At 34.7% G+C, this 13,428-nt stretch overlaps 1 protein-coding gene across 1 annotated transcript in view; it reads left to right on the top strand.

Moving 5' to 3' along the window:
• Positions 1 to 13,428, top strand: part of MMP16 (matrix metallopeptidase 16) — a 163,636-nt gene that overhangs the window by 138,850 nt on the left and 11,358 nt on the right. Inside the window, exons 7-8 of the mRNA XM_030970356.1 lie at positions 3,641 to 3,779; positions 11,932 to 12,082. Coding sequence (XP_030826216.1) covers positions 3,641 to 3,779; positions 11,932 to 12,082 — 290 coding nt within the window. The remainder of the gene's footprint in view (positions 1 to 3,640; positions 3,780 to 11,931; positions 12,083 to 13,428) is intronic.

Here is a 13,428-nt window from a genome sequence, read left to right as displayed (position 1 = left end):
GAAGTCAGGCAGAAATTCACAGAGATTTTTGCTGTATAGTGCAAGGATATTTCAAATATTACTGGGGGTTCACACACATTTTTATAATCATAGTCAAAATAATATAATTTACAGTAGCATTTTGGCCTTGTTTTGCACCTCTCTGTCTGCCTTAAATCTTTACCTGCCTTTATTTCCAAGTAGTTAAAAAAGGTACCAGTTCAAAGATTTCTGATTTTCTCCTTCTTTCTAGCTTGTTGTAGGTTTTTTAGAATGTCTATCACATTGGGCAGTCTTTCTTTTTTTGCTGGGTATCATTCAACCTTGAGTGAGAGTGTCACATGTCATTACAGAATCGTAGATAGAGTTCATTAGGTATAAAATAAAGGTCAGAGCACTAGACATTTTGTAGCAAATTAATGCTTTAACATTGACAATGGTTGTTGGTCCAGTGACATAAGAGAAAATGAGGTGCTCTAGACAAGAAAGGTCCATTAATTTTGCACTAAAGGCTCTACTAGCTTGTATATTATGGATAAAACAAAACACCTGGAGTTTTATTTTTTTACTTCTCATACACATCAGTTGTGTCCCTTAAGGAATCAGAAATACATTTAAGTTGGTAATAAATACTGAAATGGAAATTCATTATTCATAGGAGTATTTAAACATTCATAGAATGAAACATAAAGAACAATTTAACACAATCATCATATAGGTATATTCTAAGAGGTATATTCTAAGATTGGGAAGAGACTGTATCTACCAGCAAAGTATGAAAATTATGCATTATGAGCCAGATTTTTTTTTCTCTAATACTCTCTTCCATTTAAAATTCTCTGAGCTAATAAAGAAGTGATTTTATGAGGGAGCTATATGCTATGATCATACATGATATGCTATATTTTAGTCCCTTTAAATGCACAGGAAAAAAATACATGAAACATTTACTGACAGTGCAGGATGATTTATGCATAACCTTTGTTTATTTTGTTTTCGCTAAAAAGCTTTATTGTCCTTTTTTCTCAGAAATATCCCATCTTCTAAATAAAATGTCAAAACTTTCATTTTGAGTGACTGCTACTGCTTTTTCATTTGACTGTTACTCTTCATCTATCATACTGTTTCTGAAACATCTTACAGTCTCTTCTCACTCAATGACCATTTTCTGGGTTTTAGATATATTGCTCTATCTTAATTAAGTGTTGATTTTTGTTTGATTCAGCTTTGCTTTTTGAACTGGGAATAATTGCCCAGGCTTAATTTATTTGGTATGTCTACAGTCATAATATTTAATGATCCATTATTATGCCAGCTCTCAGCTGCACAGGAGTGATCCATATTTTTGAAGCAATTGGATATCTACAGATGCCAACAAAGAGGCGTTTGCTAGCCTGCAAGGAAAGACACTAAAATCTATGCAATCAATGTATGCATTTGTCAGGCTTTACATTGGAGTGTGTGTGACAAGTCATGTTCAACCTGTTTGCTGAAGTTATTGTGTTTTGGGGAAACAAAATAATAAAAAGTATATTTAACCAACATAGTGGGAAGGGAAAAGGGATTCTCAATAAATACCATTTCTCAAAAGAGACAAAACTGTGTTTATTCAACATAAACAAATACACTGAGAAGTGTTTTGCCAGAGAAACTGTTTCAAGCTATTTGCTTAGCATGTGAAAGAGCTTTATTAGAGTAAATATGCTTTGTCTTGGACAATGCCTCTTTTGAATTTCAATAATAGCTAAACTCTTGTCAAAAAATACTTTCAGTAAATATACATGTTTATCAAAATGCAGATGATAAAATTGCTGGTAAATATAATTTTGTTTAAGATAAACTAATTACATTTACATATATCTGCTGAAATGAGGCATTCTTTCTATAAGCAGAGCCTATCTCATCTGATGCTTCAGAAAGGTCCTTGGCATGCTCTATGGCTACATGCTGCATTTCTTGAGTTCCAGAGCTTGAATTCTGTCAGTCTAAAACCATTGAGTCTAGCATGTTCATAGGAAAGTCACCCAGGAAAATTAAATTTACATAGACAAATTATTCTATCAGCCTCTGCCAACACCTACCTTCCCCAATCTTATAAATGGTCCAAACCTTCAGTTCTGAACTCAGACATTTCCATTTGCCGATTCCCTGAAATGATATCTATTGGCAAATCACATGCCAGTCTCTGTCAGTTAAAGTAAGACCATAAAAATGCTAAAACTATAAATTTTCAAAATGTTAGTTTTGTGGAAACCTGTAGGATCCTTACTGATGAGCTATACCCCATTGTCCATGGTTATTGCAAGGACAGGTACATATGCTGAAAATAGATGAGGAAAATATGAAGTCTTTGAGATTCCATCAGCAGAAGAGAAAACACTGCATGTTATATTCACAATTATGCTTCAGAATGGAATATTTCAACATTAAAGGCAATGACCCATATATATCTATGTATACATATAAACAGATTTAAAAACAAATTCATGGGGATATGCAGAATGAAACAAACATTCCAGTTTTGCCATAATTGTATTATTGTTAGGATTTTAGTAGTACAGCAGAAAAATTTATTGGTTTGCTAAGGAATTTGAATAAATAATAGATAAAAATATTCTAACTATTATACTGCAAGTCAGCAATATGAAGTATGAAACACAGTTTGACATACAACTCAATACCAAATCTGCAAAATATAATTTTATTGGTCTTGTTATAATGCAGGCATACTCCAAAAAATCACTAAGTATGAAACATAACCCATTCTCTAGAAGATATTTGTTGACTTTATGATTTTACAGGTTTTGATGCACTGTGGAATCTGAGTTCATTACACAGAGGAAGAACTGCCATGTAAACTGAGACAGATTCTGGCAGAACATCACTTCCTTTTTTGTTAAAGGGGGTTGTTTTACATAATAATAATGCTGGAAAATGTTCAAACGTGTGTAAGAAGTTAAATACTTACCCTATCCTTCAACTTTAAATGAAAGAGTTCTGAAGCAGTACGATGACAATATCTTTATTGATACCCATTTAATGTGCCATGTATTGGATTAGCTGGATTTAGCACCCATTATATATAAATATATATATATGGCTGTAATATTAACCATTCTATTTAATGTCACTTGGAAAGACTGTTAAACTTCACTACAGTAAAATTGTCATCAAAGCATAGTTCCTACTGGACTGATGTAGTAATGTTACACATCTATCTATCATCCTTTCACTGTTTGCAGCCACTGCAAAAAAATGACCTGCAAAATTAATTGGTCTTCAAAGTCTGTATGTAGTCCCATTTTGGGCATTCACATAAGCATATGGTTCAGCCTAAAAGCACTTACAGTCAGACCAAAAATTTTAAATTTAGCCCCTTATAAGAATGAAGTTGAGAGAGTTACATCATCTCATACAACACGCTGTACATTCTGCCAAGGGGTGTCTGCTCCCAACACCTGGTTTGTGTGTGTAGCTTATCCCTACCTCAGCAAAAGCCAGTTCTGAAACATTTGTAATGTGAGACAAATGCAAACACAATGTGCTTATCCACTCAGCAAAAGGTCTGCTCTAAAAATGCTATGATAGGCTGTTCAGTATTTTCAAGACAGCAGCTGAATACATATAAAAATGTAGTAAGAAGTGTGTGTTTGGTTTCCAGGATCAGTGGTTTTGGCGAGTCAGGAACAACAGGGTGATGGATGGATACCCCATGCAGATTACCTACTTCTGGAGGGGACTGCCTCCCAGCATTGATGCAGTTTATGAAAACAGTGAGGGGAACTTTGTCTTCTTTAAAGGTAAGAAAGAACAAAAGTAAGATTTTGTGTAACACTTTTGAGTGTGATGATTTCTTGAAACACATCTTGTTTATTTTTACTAATGATTTGTAAATCTTATTGAGAATTGGTAGCTAAATTATGAGTATATAAGTTAGCATTTTCTTGTTTGGCAATTACATTTTAATTTATGATTACATAATTACATAATTAATTACATAAATTTATGATATCACAATATCAGATCACTTGTTCTTACATATTCAATCAAAATTTGAAAGTATAAATATATAACACATAGAAATGAAATTATCTGTTATGAAATAATTTTTTAAATGTGTTTTAGGAAGACACAATGAACACATTTCCATTATTAATTTTTGTGTAGTTCTCTTTGCTCTTCCTTTTAACAAATTCATTTCTTATATCTTAAAATGGCACCTTTGCTATATATACCTCACTGTACTGCATTATATTTGTTTCATCTAAGACCTGTGATGTTAGGAGTTTAATGTGGGGAAAAATAATCTTTTTCATAGATGTGTATTTAGTGTTTTTAAAGGAGTATAAACTCCAGAAAATAGGTGATTTAGATCAAATTGTTGATGACAATTCTTTTCAAATTTCACTTCAGACATCATCTGTTCTTCAAAATTAAAGTTCTTGAACATATACCTTATTTAGATTTAATGATAAAGTTATCTTATATGTTTAACAAATGCATACTTAGTGACAAAATCTTCAAATTATGTAAAGTATGTTTTATAAAATAATCATTTTAGAGAAGAAGAAACTGAATAGATAAGAAATATATGAAAAATTATTCAGCTATTTAGTGTTGTGAGTGATTAATTTTTTTAGCTCATTAAAAAAAAGGAGATATTTTTAATGTTGTTATATTAAAAAAGAAATTAATTCATTTTAGAAGTGGAATCATCAACAGGGCATAAGAATATTACATTCACTATGGAAACAATCCTGGGAATGTTAAAAAATACTTTATAACATGCAGAAACACTTCATAATTGTACAATGAAGTTTATGTTTTACTAAAGGTGAAATTGTATTTTTGTGTGAATCATAAGGAAAATGATATTACATGTAGCGCAGTTTCTCTTTCTATACAGCAAATGCTTTACTTCTGTTGCCATAAAATAAACTTAAGTCATTAACTCTGGAAAGTTTATATGGTTGGAAATCATGATCAAGGTGCCTTCAAATCTCCATCCCACTGCTTGATTTTTAGGTCTGTAGGACATGGGAGGATAAAAATATTATTCTGTAGCTATTCCTTTGCACCACTTCTACAAAGAGCAAAGTAACTATCCTAGTATTCCAGACTTCTGCCTTGATAATGCTGGGATCCATTATCTGAGCTCCAGACAGAAATGATCAAGCTTATTGTTATATCTGCTTCTTTTCCTTCCCAATGACCTTGAAATATGTTTCATCATTATTTAACTCTTCACACACTGCTGACTGGCTCCTGTTAGGTCTTAGAGGAATAGGTTGATCCTGTGGTTTATGGGTTAGGAGAGAAGGAGGAGGGAACTTCTCAAACAACAAAAGGAGTGGGGAACTTCTCTATTTTTTTCTCTGGGAAATTAAATCAAGATTAATTAAAGCAAGCAGGAACAGCAGGATTGTTCTTTTAGAAGTCAGAATTGTGTTTTCCTTTCACATCATCCCCACCTTATGCTATCTGACTTCAGATCAATTAGTTTTGTGCCTTCTAGCTGATATCATATGATATTTGGATATTCTGCTGTAGGGTTTTTTTCCATATGACTTATTTTCAAAGTTCCTTCCATTATTTTTCCAATGACATTTGTATTATCCCCTTACTTGCCAAGGCCAAAAGTCTTTGTATTTCCTCGTGCAATTTAAAAAAATATTTTTGCTTCTCTGCCATGTCTTCATGACTCTTAATATCTAACTGTTGGTGTTTTCTATCAGTGTAATTCATGTTTTTCCACTGCTACAGAATCAAAAAATTCAGCTGTCTTTTGTGTGGGTATCCTTGAAAATTCCTGTTCCAAGGATCTCAACTGCCTTGTGGAACATTATTACAGAAACATATGTAAATAGACTGTAGGTAAATGATCATTGTCTCATTTCTTCTATTCCGTCACAAAATTTCCTGGGAAAAGGTTACATGTCTTCCTTCCAAAGGCGCTAGAAATAGACAAGCTGATTGTTGCTAAGATGATGAGTAAGTAGAATGCCTTATCCAGGTAGCGTGTTTTACCGGTCTAAAATTGGTCCAAACAAGTAAGTTCTAGAAGGAACTTTAAATCTGATGTCTAGCATATGGATGTGTTAACAAAGCACATACCTGAGCCAATGTCTACATCTGTTATTCAGAGAATAAAATAGAAAAGATGGATTAAATGCCAGCAGAAAACTTGTACTGGTTTAATGTCACTATGCACTCCTCTGACCCACACTATAGTGCCACCTATTCCTGCCCTCTCTTTAGTGCTGACCCATAGTATACTACAAATGTACAGGCTAGACATGAGGGAAAAAAAATGCTCACAGATAGAGTGGATGGGCACTGGAATGGGCTGTCCAGGGAGGTGGTGTAGTCACTGTCCCTGGAGGTGTTTAATAAAAGACTGGATGTGGCCATGGTTTAGTTGATAAGGTAGTGTTAGGTCATAGGTTGAACTTGATGATCTCCAAAGTCTTTTACAACCTAGCTGATTCTGTGGCAAGTTCCTCATGCATCCCAGCAGAGCTCCATGCATGCCAGCAGGTCACTGACACAGACGGCAACACCTCCATGCCCTCTTCCCTGCCCATCCTTTGTAAAGAGCCAGTAGCCTTCCATTCTAACATTCCATTCATAGAAGCCATCCCACTATGTCTCTGTGATGCCAGTAAGATCACAGCCCTGCAGGTGTGCACAAATTTCCAAGCACATCCCCAGCTCCTGTTGTTATTCTGGATAATACGTGTGTTTCATAGAGGCATTTAATTTGCGGCACCCAATAAAACCAACTTACTGACTGGAGTGGCTGGAATTCCTTTGTGCTGTTTCGTGTGCTCTCCTGCTGACCTGTGATCTCTCTCCAGGCTCTGGACATCTCTTGCTGCCACTGACATCAAACTGGTAGGAGTGGGATGGATTGAGGTTCTCCCTCCACCAGCAACTTTAGTTAAAATCCCTCTTTACCAGCTTGGCAAGCCTATGACAAAGATGCTCTTCCTGTTCCCTGCCAGATGGACTCATCAGCCCTCAGCAGACCAGATCATACTCATAAAGTACAGAGCAATCTGGTGGATAGTTGCTTATGAAAAACAGATGTTTGAATTCTTGTTATTATTCATTACCAGTGTCCATGCTGAATGATAATAAGATGGCATCAAAAAGATACCTTTTTTTTTTCTTTTAATGAGAAAACATGAATAGTTAAATTCATTCTGTGTACCTTTGGGAATTTATATAGTGCTAAAAATGAAATTGTCAAGCCATCTGTGCTGTTGAATGTTATGGTAAACCAAATGTAGCAACAGAAAGGCTGCTGTAAAACTCATACTACCAGTGCCTCCATCATAACATCCTACTGCCCTTACCCCATGGCCTGACAGTTTTATATTGAAAAATAGATTTACTATAGTGTCAGATCATGGAACAGAGAAATGACAGAAACTTGATGTGGGAAATAGAGAATGGGGAAAATGGAACCATGAATAGTAATTTTAGGATTCTAGGAAAAGACTAGATACAGGCTTGAAAGACCAAAATTAAAAGGAGTGTTGGCTGGAATAAACCAACAGTTGGGATTAGATGTTAATTTTTTAACTGATTTAAATTACATGTAATTGTTTAAAAATTTGGAAATTCATCTCACCACTCTAACACAGTCACGATATGCTGCAAACTTCTTGCACTACACACATACCATAATTGAAAATAATATGGACAAAAAACCCAGAAGCACAATTATTCAGAATTCAGATTCTATAAAGGAAGAACTAGTTGCTAAAAACTGCATATTTTTTGGCAGTAGTCAGTAGGAAGTTAAACAGTCTAAAGAATATCTAGAATATTATAATTTTAAGTGAAGTATAGCAATACAGATGCCCTTTATTTCCAGTACGTTTTTTAGAATGTCAAAGATGGATTTTGAGAGACTTCAAATAATTCCATGGTTCACCCTTCTCAGCTGTTTCCCTACAGTGATGATATTTAACAAAGCATTATTTCAAGAAGTAAGACATTTTAGCTTTTTTATCACTTGCTTCACTCTCAGCTTCTGACCTTGCCAATCTGCTTCTTATTATATTAGACCTTACAAGAGGGAATAAAAGCAGAGAGATAAAACATTCTGAAATTTCAGACTTCATGAAACATGTGGTGCTTTATTCTCTGTGAAAATTACAAAGCTACCAATGAGACCTTAAAAAAACAACTTGGCAAAATAAACACAGTGGTGGTTTCTGCTGAGGGCACAGGTTTTGACTCCAAAGAAGCATTAGTTATCTATAGGAAGAATAAAAATATGACTAATTTTGTTATATTTCTTTCCATTATGATCACAATTAATGAAGTTTTATTGACTATTAGTGGAAGTGGAATATGAGCTACATGAAAGCATACTGACTGCAGCATTAGTTTGTACTACATTTAAAGTTTTATAAATATGTTAGAAATAAAATTATCTCATTCTCATCACAGTTGGGCATCTTTTGCACTGGTTTTCAGCTTTAACTTCTCCTAACATTGGATTCTGATCAAATTCTGTTGATCAGATCAATTCTTTGATAAATAGACACCCACTTTCCTCCAGGTGAGAGACAGGGGAAAAAAAATCCAAAACAAGACCTCCTAAAACCTCCTAAAAAAACCAACCAAATGAAAAACTGAAGTGAAAGTTGTCAGCCAGATGGAACATTTGGATTTCTTGTATACAGTACTTCTCATTAACAATCAACACAGTTATAGCAGACTAAACATGTCTTCTAAAGCAAATGTTAAATAAAATTCCTGCTAGTTAGCATCAATAGGCTTTGCTTAGATATGTTAGAGATCTCAATGCTCCCCTGTCTCTGCAGAATATAGATAAATTTACCTTTTCTCTCTTTTCTAAGAAAGAATTTGTTTCTTAGTAAGAAATTGTGTGAAGAATTCAGTTTCTTATGCCTGTTATCACATCTACACTTTCCTTTTAGAATTTGTTTCTTAGTAAGAAATTATGTGAAGAATTCAGTTTCTTATGCCTGTTCCCACTTTCCTTTTACTTTGGCATCTCTGAATATGCAAAAAATACATGGCTCAGCGGTGCTGTCATTTACAATGGCTTGTGCATAACCATTGTTTATTTTGGTATGACCTGATCTTGTTGATAATTAACTTTGCCTCCTCGGGTATGGCTGATAACGATCTATTCATAACAATTGCTTTGACTTTTATTCCTTGTGAAGCACAGAGAAAAGTATTGGCATTACATACATCACAGCATATGCCTCTCAATGCTGTGCAACAGCTGTCATTTTGAATGATCTTCTGCAACAGAAATGAGCTGGCCCAGGATCATTCACTGGATGCCATCTGTTGTTCACACCACAAGTACCAACTAGGAAGGTCCAAAACACATGACTTCTCTTATCATTGCATTTGAAACTGCCATTAACATCTGAAGCTTTCTGTATCCAGTCATACGAATTGGCAAAAAATAAACCACATGGGAGGAGGGACAGAGAGTGATTGAAGATGCTCACCTCTGTCATTATCAAACCCTATAAGTGAGTTTTTATAAGGCAACTCAGTAAAGGTAAATCTCAGGTTAGCAATGACCTTAATCCCAGGTCAACAGAGAACTCAGCTTCCCCTGACTGCTCTTCATGGATCTCTGTGTCTCATTTTCATGCTTCAAATGACCCTGTACATACTCATTCTTTGAGTCCTTGCTTTTCTTCAGCTGGCAGGGGAGAGAAAATGGATCTGTTGAGCAAACTGTAGGGTCTGTGCTTGAAGGTGGGTGACAAGCAGCTGTAGAGAAGCTGATAAAAAATTAACCCTGGAAACCCAGCATGGGAGGGATGGAAACTATACTCCCTCTCCTAATTAAAACTCTGATAAAATGAAAACATGCTTTAAATCACCACAGTACAAACAGGGACACAAAAAAACCTTTCCTTTAAACAAATGTTTAATACCACAGAGGGATAGCTAAAATATAAAACCAACTGCAAAACAGCTCTCGGGATTTTCCCCCTTGATGATTCTGGCATACACCTGATCCTAGGTCTTTGGGGTAATATTACATTTCCTTATAAAATATTTATACAGTACAGTACCTTAACCTCCTAAATCTGTATAACAACCTGTCTAGCCTTAAAGGCAAGTACAAAAACTAATGTGAACAGCCATGATTTTATCTCTTACATCCTCCTTCCAAATGTGTTTGAGCAAAAATTGTTTTCAAACTTTCCCCTTATATTTAAGATATCATTGTCATGCATAGCAATGGATAGACCAAAGTGAAGAATCCAATAAGGACAATTCAATATATATGTTCATGAATGTTGCCTAGATTTTTTTTTTTTTTGTGATTTAGCTCCAAGTGTCCATATGGTGTCAAAGAGTATCTTCTCCTTCAGTGGCATTATTACTAAAACTAGCAATGCTTTTTGGAAAAAATGATGATGGTAGTGCTTTGGAGAGAGAATAAACACATGGTTCTTTCACAATGGAGCCCATAGTCTAGCCTGGGAAGAGTGTCCTTGTGGTCTAGGGGACGGAACACAAAGACAAGAAAGGCATCCAAGCAAGCTCATCAGATAAGTACATAAATGCAAATTATGCTCCCCCTTTCCTATTTCTAGGGAGCATATGGGGATCTTTATTCCCTTTTTTTCAGCCAAAGCTGTGTTTGAAAGAGAAGTCTGCTGAAAAGACATGGGTGAGAAGTGAGTTTTGACGAAGAATTAGAAAAAAGCAGAAATGCGAAAAGGAGAGGATAGTTGCAAGAATAGGACAGGTGGCAGAGTATGTTGAGAAGTCCCCAGGAGGACAACAAAATTATCGAGGAAATATTGGGCTATAAGCTAATATGAGATGGTGAAGCAGATGAGATAATCATGGAAGTATTCAGTGAAGAAGAACTTGTCCAGGAAGCTAGAGGAAAGACTCAAGCTTGGAAAGTGGAGTTGGGGGCTGTTGAGGTAAGCCATCCAGCTGGAAGAGACACCACAGGAAGCATCCTTTCCCAGAAAAAGGGGGCATCTCGACTATAAAACACTGGTGCAGCTGCTACTTCTGTAGGCATGGATCCCTATGTACACAAAATATTTGTCTAGTAGATGCAGTTACCCCTCTAGCAGTAGGGGTTTCATCCACTCAGCACTGCAGTCCAGGAAGCCCTAGGCTGTCATTCATATTTAAGACAGTGACCTGAGTAACCTGGGTAATCTGAGGTTTGTGTGGACACTGTGCTAACAGCAACTGGAGTCGTACAACTACCTTGTATTTTCAGCACTTAATAAGTCAGCTGGGGGGTTTTGAATTATTTGCCACCTACAGACAAAGCTTAAGTCTTACTGCCACTGGCAACCCACCATTACTTTCAGCAACAAAAGGTTTTCACCTCTGGGATTCAGACTCTCAGTTTGCTGTCTTTAGGTTGCCCTAAAAGAAAAGATGTTTTAATATTAAATTCTATGGCTATTTCCGAAACATCCTTCATAAGTAATTTAAATTCTTGGGGAGAAATACAGAGAAATAAAAGTATTTGGTCTCTATGAAAATTGTCATTTCTATTTTTTTTTTGTGTTTCTTACCTTGCTTTTCTTCTAAAATTATCTCTTTCCTCATGAAACGTAAAACTGCTGCGTAGTTTTTCTGTGAATGTATTACATTATCAACCGCAGAGTCTCTTAAGGTGATTTAATTTTCACTCTACTTTTGATCACTGCATAGTTGGTAATTAAATATTCTGTAGACTTGTTTGAAGAAAGGTGTTTTATAAATGCAAGTATCCATAAGGCCTATTTAATTTTGCATTGTCTGCAGCAATGGAACATTTTTAATTTCATTGTATTTGGGAGAGTTGCTACTATAGACCCTGGGGAGTCTTTCTTATTTCTTAAGAGTTTATTAATATTTCTACTGACAGTACTGATGACTAATACACATATATGTGTGTATATATATGCTTTTGTACAGGTAACAAGTTCTGGGTTTTCAAGGACACTACTCTCCAGCCAGGTTATCCTCATGATTTGGTAACACTTGGAAGTGGAATTCCTTCCCACGGCATTGATTCAGCAATTTGGTGGGAAGATGTTGGAAAAACCTACTTCTTCAAAGGAGATAGGTTGGTATAGGATTTCTGCAAGGGAACAATTCAGTGGATACCAGCTAAACATGTTAACCTTTTCCTCTATTTCTCAAAGAGATGAAATTTACTGCTCCTGCATAGATGGCTGTACTGTTTGCACATGTCTTATAACCTAAATTATATTTTTGTGAGTATCCTGGAATGGGTATAAGTATTTCCAGTAGAAAAGTTATGTTCTAGAAGTCATCAGGCAAGTCAGAGTTGTGGCAAATTTAAACTTAAATATTCAAAGTGATTTGTTTGTGTACACTCTTACATCTATCTTTATCCACATTTCTAAACTCCAGAACATAAGCAGGCTAGGCATGGTCCAAAGCTTTTAAGGTCAGTGAAAATGACTTTGCTACTATTTGATAATGAGGTAAAAAAGGGAACTCAGAGCTAAACTTGTGAGCTAGAGAAGAATTTGAGCATTTTCTTGGAATTACTTCTAAATATATCTTATAGGGACACATATATAGTAATAATAATAATAATAATAATAATAATAATAATAATAATAATAATAATAATAATAATAATAATAATAATAATAATAATAATAATAATAATAATAAATAATAATAACAATAATAATAATAGTAAACCACAATCCCCCAACAAAAAGTAAAGCACAGAAAAACCCCATTAAATCTAAGGGTTTTTCCATTCCTGAAATACTTGTACTAGTCAGTTTCTGTATATTTATTTACCTGTAAATAAAAAAAAAAAAGAAAGGAATGTTTGTCTACTTTATAGAAATGTCAGGAGAATTCATTAAGTTTTGAAACACTGCAAGTTGTCTGAATGATGGATTTTACAGGTTTTCAGTATGGTACGGTGTTTGTTGATTGATGTATTGCTGTGCAAATTTTGTGTGCTCAGAGACAAATTATTCCTTATTAATAACTGTAATATTTCTATTAGTCTTATTAAAACTATGACTGTTTTTGTTGCTGTGTGGTACTTAGTGTTCTCAGACACTATCAGTATTCATGGATCACTTAAGAAATCAATTTAATGCACATCATAGAATATATTTAGGACAGTATAGTTTGTAATTTTTTAGCAGTACTGTAAAAATTGCACTACAGAATGCTGCAACAAATTTTATGGTTAAAGCTATTTTTATTATTTAACAAAAATATAGCTCTCCATCACTCATGGTGAGGGAAGTAGGTAACTAAGTCAAATTTTTGTAATGTTTTAAAACTAGGCATCATTTCAAGCAATCAATTTTCATAGTGAGTAGAAGATACCTAAATAATTTGTTTCTTATTGTTGAGTAGATCTTCTTTAAAAATTAAAATTCTTTTTCAGGTAATAATTTTCCACCTCCACAT

The sequence above is a fragment of the Camarhynchus parvulus genome, chromosome 2 (assembly GCF_901933205.1).
Source record: "Camarhynchus parvulus chromosome 2, STF_HiC, whole genome shotgun sequence".
Lineage (NCBI taxonomy): Eukaryota > Metazoa > Chordata > Aves > Passeriformes > Thraupidae > Camarhynchus > Camarhynchus parvulus.
The sequence above is the reverse complement of the archived record's forward strand: the minus strand, read 5'-3'. Positions and strand labels throughout refer to the sequence as shown.